Source organism: Syngnathus typhle, linkage group LG3 (genome assembly GCF_033458585.1).
Source record: "Syngnathus typhle isolate RoL2023-S1 ecotype Sweden linkage group LG3, RoL_Styp_1.0, whole genome shotgun sequence".
NCBI classification, from domain to species: domain Eukaryota; kingdom Metazoa; phylum Chordata; class Actinopteri; order Syngnathiformes; family Syngnathidae; genus Syngnathus; species Syngnathus typhle.
This window is the reverse complement of record NC_083740.1, coordinates 5,114,191-5,135,815: the sequence shown is the minus strand read 5'-3', so window position 1 is coordinate 5,135,815 and position 21,625 is coordinate 5,114,191. Positions and strand designations below refer to the sequence as shown.

The following is a 21,625-nucleotide window of genomic DNA, read 5'->3' as shown; positions in this document are numbered from 1 at the left end:
GCGGGGGGGGGGGGGGGGGGGGGGGGCGGCGAAATATCAAGGCAGTGTATGTTTTTCCTTGTATCAGTGTCTGGGGCAACATTTTTTTTATGTTAAAACCTACTGCCACCTCTTCTCCCGACGTTTAAGGCCGCCTTCTATGGCTATCGGGAACTTCTTTATCTCCTACCTCCCGTTTCTCCCCGCTGGACGCCCCGCCCCCCCTGCGCCAGTTAACTCACCGCAAGCCGTTGGGAGGACCACAAGAATGCTTAAATCAGCATAATTAGCCCGGTGTGTACTTTAAACACACATTTCCCCCAAGCCTGGACCCCTGCCACCCATACACCGCTGTGTATGCATCCACGGCCCGTCTCTTTGAGTCAATAAACACAAACATTTCAGCAGTCAGTTGGACGCGCACACACACACGCACACACACACACACATAGAAAAACACAACACAAGGGTTAAAAAAGATGCCGGGTCCCTTTTCCCACCCTGCTTAGTCTCACTCGTGCAGCTGTTCCCCAACAACTGGCCCCAAAACCACTCTGACCGCACTAACACACTTTACTGTGCGGCTTAGCATGAGGCGGCTAAATGAGTTTAGCATGGGCGCTAAAAAGGCGGTTGTAAAGTTTCCATAAGCCGGCTGGTAAAAATCAAGCGGGAGCATGCGATGGCAAAGACTTTGCGGTCGGGTCCCACACACATCTGTATGTGTTTTGGGTTTCACTGGCGCATTAACAAACAATTGCCTCCCAGCAAAGGCATGATGCTTGGCTGCACATGAGGATTACCATTGCAGAGCATTTAATAATCATAATCGCAACCATCAAAAATAAATCAACCCGAGCATGTGATATTGTATTCGGGTAAGTGTGTGGATCATATTACAAGAGATGACTTGACTTTGTTTGTCGGCATGGCTGCAAGTATTGCTGCAAGTCTCTATTTACCTTTCAGGGCAAAACGTGGTTACGCAGCAGGTCGAGTTTGTGTGTCTGTGGGAGATAAGAGCAACCACGCAGCTGATACACGTCAAGTATTCTCCGTGAGTGCGACCATGTCCAATGGAAATGAATAGAACTGTCATGCTGGCTCCAAACAGAACCATACGGATATTGATAGAGGTTTATTGATACGCATTTTTGTGAATCACTGCTCTGTATTGAGAGAAAAAAAATAAAAAATCAACTGAAACCTCCAAAGTCAAACGCAATCCGTTTCACGACACAGTTGGTAATCTTTAATACTTTTTGACATAAATAAAATGTGTATTTAAAAAAGTGTAAAAGTTTAATGTGAAAACAATAAAACACTTTGTCCTAATTTTTATTGACGAGAGTGCAAATCGAAAGGGAGTCACGTTGCACATGTCCCCTCTGCCTAGTAGTAAAATATAAAAACAACAACAAAAATACAATGTTAACTTTAACAACAAGTGACAAGTCAAAGGCACATTGGACCATGGCGGAATAATTAGGAGTTGGAGATTCTTCGGTACAGAGCGAGAGATTTGAGCACTGCATGTACTGGCTCGCTGCGATTAAAAAAAAAAAAAAAAAAAAAAAAAAAAAAATGCCCCGTATCTTGTTTTAAGGCTCTACTTACATTGCACCGTACTGTGTTATTTGTTTTTTTTTTTATGGTTTTTTTTTTTTTTTATGTGACAGACACTCTCAAATACTTTCTATTGGTCCAGTCAAATTTATCTATATAGCCAGTAAATTTATTTATATAGCTTTTAATCCCAAAAACATTTCATGATCAGAAATAAACGTATGGCACATTAGAATAAAATAATGTAACAATAGAATAAATAGTGAAATAAATATTGCACCTAATAATACAGTTCAGAAAACAACTTAATTTTTAATTCTGAACATGCAAAGTAAATTAATTAGGTCAGGAATATAATTTACGACTATCTTCTGAGTGCCATTTGCATTGTGTTGAAATGTTACTTACATTTAAAAACCTCACTTTTCTTCGCCCTTTCAAATATAGAAAACATTCACAGTGTCTAATTACTGGCAGCGAGGCACTCAGTGAGCGCCACTCCACGCCGAAAAACATTTGTCAGCAACATTTGATCAAAGTGGTGTGATACTGTTAATGTGAGGATGTGTGCTGCTAACTAGCCACACAAAGCTCTCTGCCGTGTGTGTGTGCGTGTGTGTGAGACATACACAATCACACAAACGTAAGTGCACACTTAAGCTACGTTTATCTGTCGCCACAACTGTGGATCTTATGCAGGGTTCAGTTGAGGTAAAGATATGATATTACGCAACGGGTTATAGATTTTTCCACCCCTGGCCAGCTGCCAGCACTCTCGACAGGAGAGAGAGTGAGACAGAGTGAGAGCGAGTGGGGAGCTGTGGGATCAGAGAGTAGCACACTTTGTTCTACAATGTCCAATTCACCAACTGGCCCTCCCCGGTAACAGCGAGGAAATTGTGCGTTCTTGCAAATGACTCCATAATACTGGGGAGTATCTCATGCTGGTAAACTAGTTTTATCATTTACGTTTATGAGGTCTGTTTGGTATTTCAGCCACCGCCTCCCTCGGGGTGTGCGGCCTCCGTGCTGCACACACACATTTAATGTCGGCAGAATAATCGAAAAAGTCGTGACGCATTATGTAGGTCGTGTGGTTAATCCGTCAATGCAAAGTTCATCGGGATCTAAATTTCCCGGTTGCGCAACCTCCTTGACGTATAATTTGCTAAATTCTCAAACATTACAGCGCGCTTCACGCGAGTAGACTTTTCCGACAAATCCGAGCAATGAAATAAAGCGACGGCGGCCATAGTATCAAACGGACTAAATCGAATGTGCGTGCGTGACAGACATCTTGGGTGTGGACTACATCCAAAACAAGACTTGGACGAGTCAGCAGGAGAGGCCCCGAGTCTGTTTCCAATCAGACGCTCGTCTGCCGCGACGCAAGTCTTCCCTTGATTTACTCGCTGCATATGTTAATGAAACTTCTCATATCAGTCTGGTTCACATTCTTCCCGCCTGGATTAAGAAGGCATGCGTACGGTTCACAGACACGCAGGCATAGAAATGCTTTCATAGCTTCTCTGGCCTAGATCTTGCACACAGAGGTACTCTTTTAATTGGGCCCTTGATGCTCGACATAGGGCGTACTTCCTCTAATTAGCTATATCTATAGCGTATGGGAGGCTCGATGAATGCATGCATGTGTAAAATCCTCTTTTGAGCAACTCCAAACTAACTAAGAGCTTTAATTTCACGCTAGGCTGCATTGTCCCATTGAGTGGGGGTACCCCCACAAAAGACCCTGTGAGAAAATCAAAACGAACGCAAAACACACCAATAGGTGACGAAGGGAATGGGGGGGGGTAAGAAAAAGGAGCCCGCCTGAGACAAACAACAACACAACAAACAACAAGGCCGGCCGGCTCATCCCCCTCCCAACAATGCCGATCTCGCTCTAACCGTCACTCCTCTTTTAACAGAGAGCTAATTGACAAGCAGGACTAAGGTGAAGGGGGGAGTCGGCCCCCGGCAGCTGCGAAAGGAGGGATGCGCCGGAGCGGGCGACTCACGTTTCCACCATCTGATCATCTTATCAGCTGCTGCTATGTTTAATTCATGGATGAAAGTTTTTACTGTCCCGCCTGGGAGTCTCAAATGTAGAAAATGGCGTGAAAGCTCCAAGTAGCAACAACAGAAAGATCAAATTTGGGGTAAAAATTAAAAATGTCTCCGACAGATTCGTACGTATTTAAAAATGAATCACTCCACAGGTGCATTTTGCTTTTTTAGTTGACGGAAAGTGGCAAAATGGCCGCCGCCTGAGGTAGAAACAAAATGGGTGGATTTAGCTGATTCATTCACATTCCACAATATGAATCGGAATAATGTGTTTGGACAAATTGAATATTATTATTTGAAAGAATTTGACTTCGCTTTCCCACACTCTTGAGTTCGAGTCTCGCCGGATGACACACGTGTGGGACAAAGGTAAAATCAGTTCCTGCATTTTTACGTGACAAGGTACACCATTATATCAAGATTAAACGATTGCACGTGACGAGCGATGGTACTTTCCCTTCTCCTGAGCAAGGCTATGAGGTTCAAACAAAAGAAGGCCGTCGCGGAAAGCGCGCGTTGACTTTTCTTTTTATCTATCTGCGTGCAACACATGTGGCAAGCGTCTAATTTCAGATGCTGCCGAGAGTACATGTGCATGACCGCTCGATACAAGTATATCGCAAAACAACACAAGACCGCTATAGGGGCCGCCCGCTTCCACTGGCCGCAGATCAGCGTAAAGCTAATCCGCGCTGGGAGGCAAGAGGGAGGCTATATTCTCACGCGTGCACATTAGTCTGCATACACAATAACTTCCGTGCATGGCGGGGACAGCCACCTATTACTCTGCCGTGCCAACTGCCTCGGTTAAGCTCGATAAATCCATTTTCAATGGGCAGTGAGGGAGACTGTGCAGATAAGGGATGAGCACACTGCTGAATTGAGCGTACCTCCAAGACTCACACTTTTTTTAACCAAACAACCCCTGTCTACAAATCATGCTTCCTTGCTCCTTTGCCATCTTAATGAATCATCTAAAGTGTGCCATTCTCCAGCATCTATTCATCCACCCATCGCAGCCCACCAGCTCTCACTTTAGTGGCCAAGCAGTGTAAGGTGGGCCTGGTCTGCAACCAGAGGGAAGGATGAATAAATAAAAAGAACACAATGTACCCCTGGGTTGCGCCTGCCCGCCTGCCTGCTTGCCGGCTTGCATCCCACCGCCTGCTTGACGTCCTGGCACCGAAGTCTGCCCACTTTTCAGCCGGCCTTCCTTCCACTACAGCAAACCTATTCTTCAATGCATTTACTGGGCCCGCCCTGAGCCAGTGCGCGACCGCAACATTTTACGAAATAACAAAAGTCTACCTTACTTGGGGTGCCATGAAAACGATACAAACTGTGAAGCTTTCGCTTAATTGTGCCACAGGCTGCTAAGAGTCAACCATTTGGAAATAGTGCTATGACGGAAAACATGCGCAGACTCGCATTTACACTTTTGTGTCCCAAACTAAAATTCTGCCACTTTCCTGTTGTGTACCTTAACATGATTGTGCGGATGCTGAGAGACGAGCATTCGCACGTCACCTCACACTAATGCTTTTGTGGATATAAAATACTTTTTGGGGGGGGGGATGCTGAGTGACAGACATTCACACTGGTACTTTTGTGTGGAAAAGGGGAAAAAAAATGCGGGTATGTGAATGCTGAGACAAGCATTCACGAGTGCCGTCAACGATCACAGAAAATATTTTCCTTGAATCAAACTTTCACATTAATGCAACAGTGTGCCAAAAAACATATGAAAAAAATTATGTGAATGTGGAGGAAGAAGCGTTAAGCATTAGAAACACCTCAAGCTGGAAATTACTTTTGAAATATTCTTCATAAAAAAATTCTTGTGTCAAAAAAACATTAACGAAGCATTCCAGCAATGCTTTTCATTTTCCCTCCAAAAGTGTGCAAATGTTCAGAGAAAAGCAATCCAACATATTTCATACAGTATTAAAAAATACTGATATCATAAAGCCAATAAAAATTACGGACAGAAAAACATATCAGGAAGGTTGCGGAGATATAATTGCAAGATATTTGCAAACTGGTATCATATGCTGCTATTGACCGCTGTTCAATAGCATCTCACATAATTTTAAATAATTTTTATGTTGGGAGCAATAACAGGTTAAAATTCAGAATTGGATATTTTTTCCATCAATTTTCTATATTGCTTTCCCGATTAATTAATAAATAAATATTTAAGTGTAGCGTCACTGTGTGGGAGGGTATGCATTGCAGGTTAAGCAAGTTTTCACCTACAATATGGAAAGCCCCATTAAAATAAAAAATGAAAAATTAACAATCACAAGCATACATAATTTGACATCAAACCCTAATGAGTGAGAATAAAAGTTCTTTATTTCTCCCCTAAAGTGCGTTGCACCAAGTTGTGCATCTCATTAGTTTGCACGCAGATTCAAAAGTTGGCAGCGTTGGCGGCGACTTAACTGGAGGCTGAGATAATTGATTTGAAAACACCGCACATAAAAGTTTTAATTAAAGACGCCCCCGCAACCTTCACATCGCATCAAAACTTTATGCAAATACGTTTACTCCGTCACGAGGACTGTGAACCGCTGCCAGAGTTCCACATTCTTGGCTGCACCTTTTTCGGGCACGGTCATTTCCAAAGAAGCTCTTTAGCGCTATTAATAATGTACTCAAAGGTTGTCTTCACCACTTCTAAATATAAATCTTAATTATTCACGAGGTATGATCAGGGAACGACGTACGGTACGCGTGTATCGTCACGTGCGGAGCTTCAACATAAAAAAGTGTGGCTTCCAAATTAAAAGCGAATAGAAATGACCTACTACGTTTTTTTTTGTTTTTTGTTTTTTCGAATTTGATATTCATCTTCTGGAACATGCCCATCATGCACTGCGTGGCCCATATCTGCCAATTCGTTTTAATTAACGGAAAGACGGCGGGAACTCGGACACTCATAGCAGCAGGCTTGCAAATCGTCTCTACTAAATATGCAGAAATCAAATAGAATATTGATTAGGAAATGTGCCGCACACACACATGCACGCGCAGTGCCTTATGCCAGAGAGGCAGACGGCGGAAAGGTCAAGGGACGTGTAAGGAGTCGTTTAAAGGACACAAGTGGTGTGATTAATTCAACATATACAAGAGTGATTAAAAATTGTGTGATTCACTTGTGCAAACGGGCAGAGGAAACGTGTTTCTGCAAGTAACACTGAGAGGGAATCCACATGTTTTCCATGTGGAGCTCTCGTGCGCGCGCTTGCGCGAACACACGCACACAACAGATTGCTGTGTTTAAGGACACGGGTTGTCTGATTTATGGAATACAGCTTTCAAAATTGATTGGGGGGAAAAAAAGTGGATAGCACGTTTTGGGTCAGTAAAAAGGTAACTGGCAGGGTAAAATTAAAAAAATTATTAAAAAGTGTAGAAATGATAAACTACTTCAGTAATGACTGCCGCAAAATGCGTGATGGTAGCACCTGATTAGTGAGTAATGAAAATCCTACATCATGCATGGAAAAGGTTGTTGGAAAAAAAATAACTGGTGGGTGAAGCTAAGGTATAAATGTTCCACCTAATATGGAGCATTTTCTAAAACTGTAGGAAAAAAAATGCTTTTGTCTGTTGTACAATCTCATTTTAAAAAGGCACAATCTACATTTTTTCAAATCTGCAACATACAAAACAAAGAGCTGGAAAAAATAATAAAAGGTCATTTAATATGACCTTTATTGTGATCCTTTATTAAATTTATGTCAAATAAGTCAAACAATACTAATATGTGTGATTCATCACATCAAAACAATCATTGACCTATCACTTACTAAAACATTCTTAGCATTTGTAAATTATAATGATTATTATGGCAATATGCTTTCAAAGTGAAGGTGAACCAGATCCTAGACTTTCTGTTTTTAGATAAAATCGTTTTGTTTTTTTCATAGTGCATACTTAATATTGAATTTATTTTGCCATTTATGAAAATCAACTTGATTTATATTTTAGCATAACATAAAATATATGTGTTACAAGGCCTTTAAAACAGTAAACGTGTCCTATCACTCACACATACATAAGTATTTATTAACTCCAGCAATAGGTTGAAGCAACATTACTGTAGTTATGAAAATTAAAAAAAGACAAAATTATGACCACATGCATACTGTCATGTAATTAATGAATTATATCCATGCAGTTAATGTAATGCTTGCTATTAACATAATTTTAATACTAAAGAAAAACGCCGTGCTTCAAAAATGTTGTTAAGCCCTCCTCTCGCACCCTAAACGCACCACGTGCCCACGCGTGCACGCAAAACGCATTCTCACGACTAAAAATGACATGACCGTGAATACGTCGTGAGTAGGGGGGGCGCTTATGAGGGCGTCCACCGTGACCGTGAAAGCACCACGACAGCGCCAACTCGCCCTTGGCCGTGAACGAGAGCGTGCGTACGGCACATCTCCCACTTCCTCGGTCCGTGAACGCAACAAGTCGGTTAAACCTGTCGGTAGGGTTTCAAGTCAACTTGCGTTCACTTTAATTAGGGTCAAACCCGAACACTTGCACACTAATCTACTGTACTGTACTGTACTTCGTGATAGGTTTATAAAAGATAAAGTGGGAGAAGCGCCATTTGCTCTCGATCGCGTAGCGCCGCACTGGAACGTCAAATGCAATAGCGCTGTAAAAAAAATAAAAATAAAAAAAAGGAGTGCTGAATCTTAGGTTGAAAAGTAGCACGGCAAAAGTAGAGGAAATTCCGAGGGGAGGAAAGCGAAAAAGCGGCAGCTCGCACGTACTCTGCAACCGGCGCACAGCCTCGGGCAGGCACGCAAGACCGGAAAACGGGACAAGCCACAAAGCGATTAAAATAAAATAAAAAAAATCCGATTTTGCTAAAGGACAACATAAAAGTGCGTACCTGTGTCAAGCAGTAAGGGGAGTACATGGTTGAGAGTCTATAGGTGGCGGTCGGAGCGGTCGCGAGTCAACGTGGATGGAGGAGGTTCGCTGCGGTGCCGCATTGCAAAGGCTGGCCGAGGCTCGGTACTGTGGCTCGGTGCAGGCTCTAACCCCGCCTCGCTCACTGTGCCGCCGAGCTCCGCACCAACTTTTAGGGGAAACTTTTTTCTCTGCTCTACCTCCCTCCCGCCCTCACTCGCTCATGCCCCCCCCCCTCCCTCGCTCATGCCCTCCACCCCTCCCTCACTCATGCTCTCCCCCCTCACTCTCACTCCCCTCCCCTCCCCGTGCAAAACTGTACTCTACTGTACGTCGACTGTTTTTTATTAGAACTTCGAAAACTCCCGACCTTTTCTTCTGCAGAACTGAACAGAATGAAAAGGCTGTGGTTAATGAAACACGTAAGCTTCCATTACGGAGCATGTTATGCACAAATAAAAAGAAGATGAAGAAAAACTAATAATTATAGCAATGCAAACAATTACAAGCCATCTTATTTTTTCCTCCCTCTCCAATGCATTCAATAAGACCCATGCCCATACATGTCATTTCTTTTCCTCGTTTCCATGCATGTTATCATCCTGTCAGACGCCCCTTGATGACTTCTAAATGTCCCGATAACAATTTAACAAACTGAGTTGTATTTTACTTAACAAGCTCTCTTAAACTGTCATTTTCAACAGTCCCCATCTGTTAGCAGGTAAGTCGCTATCCCAAAATTGCAGCAGTTCTTCCACTTTTTACGCAAAGTGCCAACACGAACAAAAACCCATTTCCGACATTATAATAATTCCAATATATGCAGTAAAACATTTCTGTGACAAACCCAATGTTTTCATAGTTAAATTGCCTTTTTTTTAAAAAGTGCTCAATACTGAATTTTGGCCATATTTGTGGATTGTTTGTAAGCTAATGTTGAGTTTGTCCGTGCAAAGGTTGTGCATCTCGTTAGACAAACATCACGTGTTAAAGGAAAAGCTTGCCTTTTTTTGTCAGTCTGTACTACATTTGACATTCAAAAGCATGACTAGGCAAGAACAAATATGTAAAGTGATTGCAATTTCTCTTCCATCTTTGCTTACCCTTATTAGGGTGGGCTAGTGCATCTTTTCTGAGAAACGGGGTACACACATGTATCTTACACACGTTTACATTCACACTTATGGCCAATTTTGTGTCCACTGACCTTAACGTGCATGTTTTGAAAATGTGAGAGGAAGCTGGAGTTGCCACAAACTCCACAGAGGAGATAAAATCATGAGCCTGTGAACTGGGAGGCAACCACTAGACCACTTTGCTACTCCAAAGATTCCAACTAAATAAGAGTATGTAGTAGTTTAAAAAATAAATAAAAAAAATACACCTCACTATTGCAATTGTGATTTAATATAGTTTTTTTTTAAGGTACCCTTTCCATGTATTCTAAGATTTAATTGGTCAAAGTAGAATCTACATGAATAAGATAAATGTCAATTTTCTGATGCCAAAAAATTGAGTGTAAAATGAGGGCAAGGGGGCATAAGGCGCATCCTTGAGGTACTCCTTTGACATTTGCTATACAATGTTGACTCGCTTAACGTGTGACTGTAATGAGATGACAGCAACCAGTTTTGAATTTACAGTAGCAGAAAATGGCTGGCTCCAACACTAACCAAAATTTGCGTTGAATTAACTTTTACAACGCGGATTTGAGGAGCCACGCTAACGTCGCCTGTTAGTTATAAATGACACCACATCATATTTAGAATGTAATAATATATATATATATATATATTTCTACGGACCTCCTGGCATGCTTTGAAGAAACCAACAACGTTTTACTGCAAAATGCACATTTGCTTTCTGGATGCTTGTAATTTATAACCGCCCCTATTTTCTTCTTTTCTTTTTTCCAAAGCGTAACAATGTCTAGCTCCTTTTGCACCGTGCTGTGCATAATAGCTACTACACATGCGGACAGTTGATACCTGAACTTGGACCGAGCGGTCCAAAGCTGCTTCAATGTGACTCCCATTGTATGCAAGTGATACTCTCTGGTTCTAATCAGCCTCGGCTTTATCCTCACCCGCTCCCTGCTCCTCGGACTAATCAAACTCATATATGCAGGCAGAGTGCCTGCAATTACACATAAGCCCCTGCCTCCAGAGTGTGTGCGCGGGAACATTGTGTAGTGTGTGTGTACGTGTGTAAATGCAGGCTATAGGGTGCGGTCTTGGAGGTTGAAGTAACCCGGGTGCTTCAATGCCAAGTTTTTAAAGTGAGGGGTGTGGGGGGGTATGGAGCTTTACGAGACCTCAGCCTATGTGGGATACTTACCGCAGCGTGTGCGCACACACAAACACACATGCATGAACACACACTTACATTCTTTCGTCTTGCGCTCAAAGATACTACATAGGCAAGCAAGAGTGGAAAGAAAAATGGGGGAAAGAGTGAAAAAGGTGAAGGGGGCCGAGTGTATTTCTTTCCATTAGTCGCTCCTCATTCCAAACCACACCCCAGCAAGGCACAGCTCCAAACCCCAAAGCTGTCGCACACCCTCTTCTCTTTCTCTTTTTCCTTTTCTCTCCTACTTTCGGCTTTTCACTCCTCATCGGGCGGTATTTAGTTAAAGGTTCAGCCCAGAATAAAATGTCTTTGAGCCCAGGTCCGGAACATCATAAGGTATGCTTAACAATTTAAATTCAAATATTTTGTTAGAGTAAGCAGTTGTATACTTTCAATAGATATACACATAAAAAACACTAAAATTGTATGAGGTATAATCGATATAATTCTAAAATTCTATTAGGATCAACAGTAACTATATTTATTGTCTAGACTGCTTTTGTGCTGCTGTTTTGGTTAGCAACAACAGTTTTAAATGGTCTCAGCAGTTTACAATGAACTGAGACGATTACAAGAACTGTTTACTGTCTAAAAGAGAAGCATTTTTGTAATTTGATCTTAATTTTGTATTGTTTATATTAACATTGTAATCTATATTTCGCTATGGTGCTTTTTTTTTGCTAAATCTTTGTGTGTTTCAACTACAAGACCTGTAAAGATATTCTGATGCTAATATTTGAGGGAGCCATTTTGTCTTTGACCCCTTTGGATTTGAGATGCTGCATCTCAAAGGTCTTAAGTGCAGGACTGCGAAATAGAATATTTCACATATTATAGTGTGCACTAATATCAGCAACATGTAACATTATTTTTCTACGCTCTGTATAAAGTACAACTCTTCGTACCCTGAACATTTTTAACCGCCGATTGCCTTACACACACACACCCAATCCGCATAAAGTGCCCCGACTGAATGATTTGATTGGCTGAGTCACATCACATGGGGGGATTGCAGCGCCCACTGTTGGTGGGCAGTCCCTTCATTGTGTGGATTTTACTACTAATCAATGACCAGGAAAAAAATGGCCTTCAAAATGATTTAATACTGATGAGGATTAGGTCAGTTTGGAAAGGTGTCACGGTCCAGTTCCCAACCATGACGCGCTCGATTCTACATGGCTCTTCTACTGTGTCTGACTTCAGCAGGCCTCTTTGTGTGTAGCTGGAGTCGAGCCTAGACGCCCATCTCAGTATTCAACACGACGCAGGCGCTCCGGCAGCCAAATCACAAACTATAGCAACCGCAGGCGGAATTACCAAACACCAGAACTCAGGTTTGCATCTAAAAACTCCATGTTTCCCATCTTGACCGCCACGCTGAAGAAAAGCCCCCTCCCTGGAGCTCTGGCGGTTTCCGAGACTGTGTTTGCCACACGAGGAAAAACCACATGGTGTGACAACACTCGAGCGTGTTGTGGTCTCCCGTTGACACGCGCCACTGGCCGCGCATTTTATGTTTACCATCTCTTGTGGTTACGCTGTACGTTAAAAGCCAAGGCTGATATCGCCATTAGCGGGCCAAACGTGTGAGACGGCTTGTTGTGGCTCCATTTCAAACGCTGTTTATGTCAGCGTACCAGTCATGGACGTACACTACATATGCAGTCAGACTGGCCATTATGGCTAACAAGCATCTCGTACGCAGGAGACGTTACGGGTCTGTTTGCAATCTCAGTGTGTGTGCATGTGTGTGTGTGTGTGCAATGTGGCGGGCCTGCTGCTTTTTAAGAGTGTACCGTGTGTAATGGCAGCTCACGTTTTCAGTCCGGCTGCTTTGGATTATATCACGTTTTTTGTTTATATACAACAGGATGTGTACATCTTCATGAAGGACGTCCTGCAGTTATGTCAATAATTGTATGAAGTAGTATCAAGGCCACAATGAAAAATCAATTACTATTATAAGGAATTTAATAAGCAACTGTCAAAAATCCTACAAAGGTAATTAGAACAATTTGAGGGTAAAGCCACTGATTTATATTGTGGGATATACTTAAAATGTGTTTAAAACACTTGTAAAATTCTTTCACAATACTTTATTGTGCTTTAGCTGGGAACACGTTTAGTCCCATTAAAAATGAAAATACGCCTTAACAAATCCTCACTACGGAGCATAAGTGATACATGGGGGGGGGGAATGAAATGTACAGCAGAAAAGTCGCAATTTTAAGGTGCATTCATGCATGCCAAGGAATTCGTAATGCATCATTTTATGGCTTACGGGATGAGACTTTTGGACGAAAATGACACCGGCAGTATGCAACACAACGTTGTAGAACTCAGTTGGAACGCTTGGTTCCAATTTACATGCAAAGGAAATTCATACTAACATTTGAAATTGTTTGAAGCCAGTGGTAATGTAAAATTGTCCCAATCTGTTACAGAAAATTCATCTAAATTTCTGTGAGAACATGCATAGTGCTGAATGTGTTAAATATGTTGTTGGGGGGGGATGAGGTTGTCCAAAAAAAAAAAAAATGCAACAACAGTGAGTCAAGGTAGAGTAGATCATTTTTATCCACTCGGCTTGTTTGTATGGCCAGAAAATGAATCCCTTGTGTACGCGGTTCATTCGATTTTGTGCGTGTGCGTTTATGTGTGTGAGTGTGTTTGTGTATATATACCCTGTATGTATCAGACACAAGGAAACATTCAGGCACGCCTGGGCCTCTGACAGGATCGTCGTTCACCAGGTAAGCGTCGGTAGCCTGCAAAACAGAGGGAAAAAAAAAAATGAAATAGTCATTATCAAAATTGGTCATGTGCATCGGTGAGGGGCAGAAAAATAGCCCAAAAATATTGACAACTGAGAAAAATGCAGATCGTTTCGTCTTGAGAAATCTGGTTAGGCAGTTAATAATCCTAACAACCTTTAAAATTGAGGTTGGAAATTTTTTTATTGGATTAATGCTCACGCAGGCATGACGTTACTTAATTAAGTGATATTTCCTGTATTGTTGTTGTTGCCAGTATGCTATTAACGAGTATGATGTCAATGTAACTTTGGGAGGAAGCAAAATATCTCCTTTGTGTCAAGCGCTTTAAAAAAAAACAAGTGTGGAAACGTCACTTCAAATTTACATTCTCATTTGAAAAACGACGTCTTTGCAAATGTTTATTTTCTCGACACAGAGCAAATCTTGAGCGTCATCTCAATCCAGCCCAGTGTGTAAGTACACCTCTGTATCCATACATGTGTGCATTCAGCGAGCTTCATTTGTATTCTAATTCAAGCAGGCCAGCAAGACAGACTTCTGGCAGAGCCGGGCGCTGTGAAATGGGCTCTCCTCGCAGTCGGTGCCGCTGATTGGATCAAGCTATCCCGGCTCCGCTTAGCCGAAGGGAGCCCAAATCCCGCAGCCGCCGCGGCGTTCTGCGAAATCCTATTTCATTTCACAACTTTAACGGATAAAAAAGCAAACAGCCGCTCTTGTGCCAGCCGGGACCCCGTGACACATTTATTCAGCGACGACACCAGGACATTGTTTAAATGGCTACATACAAAAAAAAAAAAACTCTAATCACCTGCACATATTTACATACACATGCCGGCACGCATGCACACGGGGCGTCCACGTGCGTGCCACTTAAGCAGACGCACAGACACAAACCCCATAATAAGAGCCAGACGCTGGCAGACCGCACAGCCGCGAGTTGTGGCGAAAACAAAGGCTATTCATATCCTTCGCAATGAGAGGCCTTTGCCCCCCCCCCTTCTCTCCACCCTTGCTGTTTTATTACAGATAATCTGCACTCACAAACCTTCCATTTTTTGGCAATTGTGTGATTTTCTAATCATCTTTATTAGTGCATAAACATTGCTTACAGGGGAAACACACTGCCCATTGTTCCGACTGGATGGCGGGATCGAGGCCCGCTGATAAGAAGCGACTGCGTCGCACCGTATTATACGACGTCGTCCTCTGCCAGGCCACATTGCATTCGATTGGACGCCCAGATTTGTGGCACCTGTGCAGGAGCAGTCGCCAGCCAACCGGAGCACGGTAAATCAGGTGTGCGATGCGGGTTCTGCGATTGGCTCGTCTTGGTCGGAGACAAGGTCAGGTGCGGCGTCAAGCCTCACCCGATTGGCCGACACGGAGGGGAAAAGTGACGTCGACGGAGTCGTTGCCATTGGCTGCCGCGGCCCATTTTGATGATTAATACGTGTGGTAGGAGGGTGGCAGTGGGACAACTGGCTCAGTTGGGAATGTGGAAGGCAACATCCATTTCCAAAGGCAATATAAGGACAAATGTTTTTGGACTCCACTGCTATGACAATCAAATCAATCAGGGGTTGCTTTTCTTAGTCCCCGCGGAATCTTATTTTTTTCATCTTAAAACATTTTTACAGCAAATCATAAGGGAAGGGTGGATTTGCTTGGTAACGGCTGAGACCATCCTAAAAAATAACTTTACAATTTTACTCCCCTTCCTAAACAAGTGAACTCAACTCATTTTTACAGCAACAAGCAATTTGGCAGATATTGAACGAGTCTTCAAAATTTGGGTTTTTAGCTCTATATTGCCACAGCCAGTTTAAGTTTACTGCAAAACGACATAAACTGATTTAGGGATTGCGTATTTAAACCGACCAAATGGCTTGGTCTTAAATGAAAGTCTGCTCAATGCAGAAAAACGCCTTAGATGGGCTAATGAAACTTGCATTGATGTCACTGTGAGCTAAAACCCTTGGATGATTTCAATACAAATGGGGGAGCAACACATGTGGACAGACAACATAACAATACTCACAATTAATGAAATTCAAATCAACATCATAACGGAGTAGAAAGCAATTTTCAAATCGCAATTTGATTATTTTTCAAAACCGATCAGCTTCGTTCCAGCCATAAATTATTTATCCATCGTGTATGTATCACAATAACAATGACAAGGCAAAATATTGGGAACAGAATTAAAGTCAGCAGGCCCTTGGAGGACTAAACTGACCCCTGACAGAAGAGAATCCACAGGCCTGATACAGACTACACTTAAATTGAACATCATGTGATCTGAGTGAAAACACAATAAGATGTCTTGCATTCATTTCCTATTAAGCAAGAGGCACTCAGCCATTCTAACGCTCTTTTAAGTCATTCGCCAGAGAAACAGGTGTTGATCCCATTGTGGAACAGTGAATAACATGAAACTAATAAATGGGCTAAGCTCCGCTACCTGCCACTTGGGAGGCCCGAACATACTGACTCCCCTTTGTAGTAAAAAAAATAAATTAAAAAAATGCAGTGCCTCAAACGCTCCCTCCTGCAGTGCTGTATGAATTATAAATTGTACTATATATACATATAACATATGCCCGGCCCATATGGCCAGCCCTGAGCAGAAAAATCTCAAAGCCCTCCTTAATTAACATTTTAGAGGGAAGATTCGGAGGCGGGAGATTGAGTCAGTGACCTATTTGGAGTCGGCCATCATCACCCCATGCAAATGTGTTAATTGAGACACATTTTCCCCACTCAAGAAATATGCATGAGGATGCAATTTGGATTTTGTTTTCAACTTTTTGTTTGTCTCAGCCATCTGATGGATCGTTTTGTAAAAGTATAACAAAAGAAGAGCTTTTTATTTAACGTCACTCCTGTATAGTATTATTCCGCACTGTATGGGCAAATTCTTTGGAAGTGAGGCAAGTGTGTTTTTATTAGCCTGATTTGTTAGCCATGAGCATAGATTGTCCATGTTGAAGGTCAGGTTGAAAAAAAAAAGAAGGGGACAATGGAAGATTTGTCGCACACACAGAAACGCACACACAAAGCAAGTCCAGCTAAGCTGCAAAAGATGGCTACCTCTTCAAAAGACACCGGACGGCCAGGTAGGCGGGCGTCACCGGCGATCTGTTCCGCCGAGTGCGAGGGGGATGTTTGAAAGGCAGACGCGGCCGCCGTGTGAGCGCCTGCCAAAGCTACCTCGGGGAGATATGTTGGAAAAATGCTATTTTTCACATCGACGTCTCAAGAGGAGGATGAGCATTGGTGAGAAAGAAGATGAGAATCGGGTAGGGTTCCTTTAAAAAATGAGGGTGAGTAGATGAATGAGTGGGCCTTAATGATTTCACTCCACTTGAGGGTGATGGAGGTCACAAGTACAGCCAAGCTCGTTCTTACAGCATAGTTACTGAAATTAGTAGTCAACATACTTTGAGCTAACCCAATTATATTTAGGGCTGCAACTAACAATTATTTTAATAGTCGATTAATCTGTCAATTATTTAACCCATTTCTCAATGAATCCATATTAATTTCTTTCTCTTTACTCCAAAACAGATTTTAAATCTACAGTGCAGAAAATGCACAAATATATGAATCTTTATCGATGGATATAATGGCTTTGAGGAAAAAAAAACAAGGACATTCCAAAATTTAAAAAATGAAAAACTTAACCTATGGTTGGCAAATAAAATAATTAAGTATGGATTTTCATTCCTTCATGTAATTTTTTTGTAATAATTTTACTAGCAGTTTGTGACTTTTTGTGGATAAATATATTTTTTATCACTTTCCAGGCATAACGCAGCATGTTCATACACATGACATTTTGGGACACAATTTGTATTTAATTAAAAATATAATCAATAATTTCAAATGAATCCTAAATCAGAGTGATTTATTTTGTATTTTATTTGAACCATCGCAACGTGACTGTTCTGCCTTTTGTCAGGAAAAAAATAAAAGGTCTTCAAAGTTAGATGACATTGGTTGAATACAAATTACAAATACACCTGGTATCGGTTACTTAGTACCGGTGTCGGTGACTATTCGTCAGTAGAGTTCTCGTAGTGGTAGCTGTCTGGAAAAAAAAAAAGTGATATCGATAATCCCTACTTAGTGCTTTCCGATCTGGCCTGCGTCTGTGCTTTCCCTGCAGGAGTGCTAAACGAGGACACTGGCAACACAACAAAGTGAAATTCTAGTGAGCTATTAAGTAGGTGGAGGCACAGGTGCCTGAGCTGATCCTGAAAGTCAAGCAGAAAACATTCTACGAGGGAAACAAGTTTGCACACATTGTGACACACCTGAACATCAGCTCAGGCTGGCACGCCGCCTGTAAACTATCATGATCTTGCTCGACAGGCTCGTCCGTAACTGCTGCCTTTAGATAATGGCGTGCCAATTGTAACACGGGAGGTTCCAGGCCGCAAGATTTTTTGCTGCCACGCTGCTTGCACTCCACACCACCTCTGTACACCAGATAAACCCGAGTTCCACTGGCCTTACTTCCCCGTGTGGCCTTAGCCAGGAACTTCACACGGGCCAAACCACACATTTTTGAGTCAAAATGTAGCACGGTCATGGAAAAAGTTGGATTGTTATGCCAAAATGTAACGTTGACGTGACAAAATATCACATTTTTGAAACATGGCGTCCTCAATAAAATGTGTTTATTTCATTTTTAATAGACAATATAGATCAAAATGGATCATTTTTCATGTTTTATTGCAAAATGTGGCGCTTTTAAGTATTTCAAGGGCGGGCGATGCCAATGTCGTACCTGGCAGAAATATTTTTGGACAACCCATTATTTTATTTTTGGTCCCTTAACCCAGCAACAACGATATAAACTCCAAATATGAAATGTGTGTATGTAAAATATAAGCAACACAATAAGTGACGCAACCATGCAAAACATTTTAGGGTCACCCTGAACTGGTCGCCAGCCAATCACAGGGCACAAATAGACCATTCACACTCACTGGACAATTTAGGTCACTTAATTCACCCACCATACATGTTTTTGGAATGTAAGAGGAAACCTCAATACTCAGAAAATACCCACGCAGGCACGGGGGGAACATGCAAACTCCAGACAGAATCGAACCCGCAACCACCTAATCTTCACTCGCCCAACTTTCCCAACGTGACGACATCAAGGCATTTTACAACTCTTCACTCCTGGTCTGCAAACGCTTTTAACAAAGAGGTCTGGACTGGTACAATCCTCCCTTTGTGTGGTTAAAGGTGTTATCCTTTTTTTGCCGCGTTAACAGCAAAGGGCAGGAAACAAGGAGTTGCATTACAGCGCACATGGCATGACTGAAGAAATCAACACATTGTATGAAACAGCTCACTCGGTTATATCTTATTTGAAATAACAATCCTTTTAATCCCATGGAATAATAAAAGGTGGCGTGCCAGCCCCGCCCCCTTTAACATGATGATGATGTTCTGCTATGCAACACCATCTTGCCACAAAATGGATTTGGTACTGAGATTAAACATGGGAGTTAGTTGTCATCCTATCTTGCTTCTGGAAAGGTTTTGATTGCTTTGACTCTTTAAATCTTTAAATACTTGTATGACGCTACGCTTGACTGCAGTTCATAACTCAAAGATGAAAAATCTCAAATAATCTACATGTACTCTTGTATGTATAGCAACAGGTGGATTCATGGGTTAATTTGACTATCTGCCATCTAGTGGTGGGGCATTTAATTGTCCTGCTTGTCATTATATGTCGCTGTCAGAGAGAGATTACTGGTAAATTCGAAAGAACTTTTATTTTTTCCATGGCACCCTGGTTGGAATATGACGAAATTGCAGGTTGAACTCAAATGAATTTGCGATGAGGCCTCTTGGGAAATATTTAATGAAGCTCCTTTATATACGTAATCTCAACAGATATTTTTTGTGTTCGCTCTGTTGAACATGACAATTACAAACACAAGTCACTACCATCATTGGTATTAAATTATCCTATGAATCGCATAAGTGGTATCATACTGAACTGCCCAATGCAAATTACACATATCCAAAATATGGATGTTTTTTTATTTTATTTTTCTAATTTATTTTCTTATTATTGTTTCATAAACCAAAAAATATTTTAGAGCGGCATGCTTTTGAATTCATCCCCATCTGATGACAGAGAGAGAAATGTTCAATGATCAAATTTTCATTATCTTTTATTTTCCCAAGTTTGATCTTCCGGCATTTGCGGGTTGCTGCAGGATAAAAAAAAAAAAAACTTCATTCGGGACAAGGTTTGCCTAATTTCCATAGTTCGACATTGGTGCTTTCACATCCTCTTTGGGGCTATTAAAACACTTGTTCAGGGGGGTTACAAAGACTCTCTGTGTGCCTCACCTCCCCGCCCCCTGCATGCTAGTCTGCAGCGTGTCGTCAAGTACACAAATGAAGTGCTCAGTGGTACAGATAAAAAATAAAATAAAATAAACAAAACTGATAAATCAATAATGATACCCAAGATCTTCAATCTGCATCCTTTTCACTGCTCTCTCTAAACAGATCAGCTATATCAAAAAATGTCACTTATTTTCAATCATCATTGCCTTAACAATTTAGACAGGGTGCGAAACCTGCGGCCCCCGGGCCACAAACAGCCTGTTAAATCAATTCATCTGGCCTGCTCTTCTTTTAACACACACCTCATAGAAAACTCTTGGGAAAAATGGTATTATAGAATTAATAATAAGCATTGTTGGATTTTTTCTTCCAATTTAGGCACTTGGATAATTTCTCAAAAATGAAATGAAATGAATAGCGCCACTGCTTGATCTAAACACACACAAATACACACTCAGGTGTGTGCACAGGCCTGCATCCAAATTGCTCAAAAGCTCAAACGCAGCCAAACAACGTTTAGTTGAACGTTCACTCTCTCTCTCTCACTCACACACACACACACACACACATCCACGCACACACACTCGTGTCCACGTAGCCAACAAAGGCAAACTATTGAGTTACACAGCACGTACCATTATAGCGCAGGGAGATCTGCCAACACTCTCAATGCCCCATTTTCCTTAAAAAGTTCAGCTTCCAAAAAAAAGTGAGAGAGGGACTTAGACTTGCTCTCTTGGATGTTGCCGGAAGCCTCCACACACACACATACACAATAATCAGAGACTCGCAAAAAGTGAGTCCACTGCGCGAGAATGCAGCAAAAAAAGACAACCGGGAGGAAAAAAAAAAATCTTTTCGAGGGTTTTCAACGCCGCTCGGCCATGCTGCGAGACGTCCGCGCCAAAAGTCTCGTCGTACGTGCGGCCAAAGTTGCGCAGACTGCTCCGCTTCTGCTCCTCGCACGCAAAAAAAGTGGAAAATACAAATGGGACGGGATGCACAGTAAGTCGGTGTGCCTTTGTGCTCTGTCTGGCTACTTAGGAAAAATATTATTAAGTGAAGTGTTGGCCGCTTCGCGCGTAGTGCGCCCGATCTGTTTAGACTCGCACCTCGCTCTCTCTCTTTCTCTTTCCGACTCTGTCTCTCTCTCTCTTTCTCTCTCCCCGCGTGTGTATGTGCGTGGATCCCACCGCGCAGTTGCACGTCGACTGGGGTGGGGGGGGGCACCCTTGTTCCCTCACCCTTGTTCCCTCACCGCCTCCCCCCTTAAAGATGAGAGAGCTGCTGCCGAATTGATGCATTCAAAAAAATGAAGATTGGTGCGTAATATTGTTAACCACAAAGTAGCGCACCGCAAACACACACACGCACAGTTTGCGTGCACCACAAAGTGGTTATTTAGTGTGAAGGTAAGGAGGAGGGGTGAATTATTAATAAACGCCGTGCGGAGTTTGCGGAGCGGGCACGGCGAGCAGCTGCCGGCTTTAGGAGCATTAGGAGCACCGGCGGGGATTAGGCTTCCTCCCGCCCGCCCCGCGTGTGAGTCGCACGGCTCAGATGTGGCG

General features: G+C 42.3%; 1 protein-coding gene across 10 annotated transcripts in view; it reads right to left on the bottom strand.

Moving 5' to 3' along the window:
• Nucleotides 1-21,278, bottom strand: part of LOC133150794 (nuclear factor 1 X-type-like) — a 97,890-nt gene extending 76,612 nt beyond the window's left edge. For 2 of the 10 annotated variants that reach the window (XM_061273301.1, XM_061273304.1), the window contains exons 1-2: nucleotides 20,693-21,274; nucleotides 13,581-13,664 (exon numbers count right to left, since the gene is read on the bottom strand). In XM_061273301.1, the coding sequence (XP_061129285.1) occupies nucleotides 13,581-13,664; nucleotides 20,693-20,695 (87 nt within the window). In that variant the 5' untranslated portion in view covers nucleotides 20,696-21,274. Of the gene's footprint in view, nucleotides 1-8,527; nucleotides 8,738-13,580; nucleotides 13,665-20,692 lie in introns of those variants that run through there. The other 8 variants (XM_061273298.1, XM_061273299.1, XM_061273306.1 and 5 more) reach the window with 6 other exon arrangements.
• Between the last annotated feature and the right edge of the window lie 347 nt (nucleotides 21,279-21,625).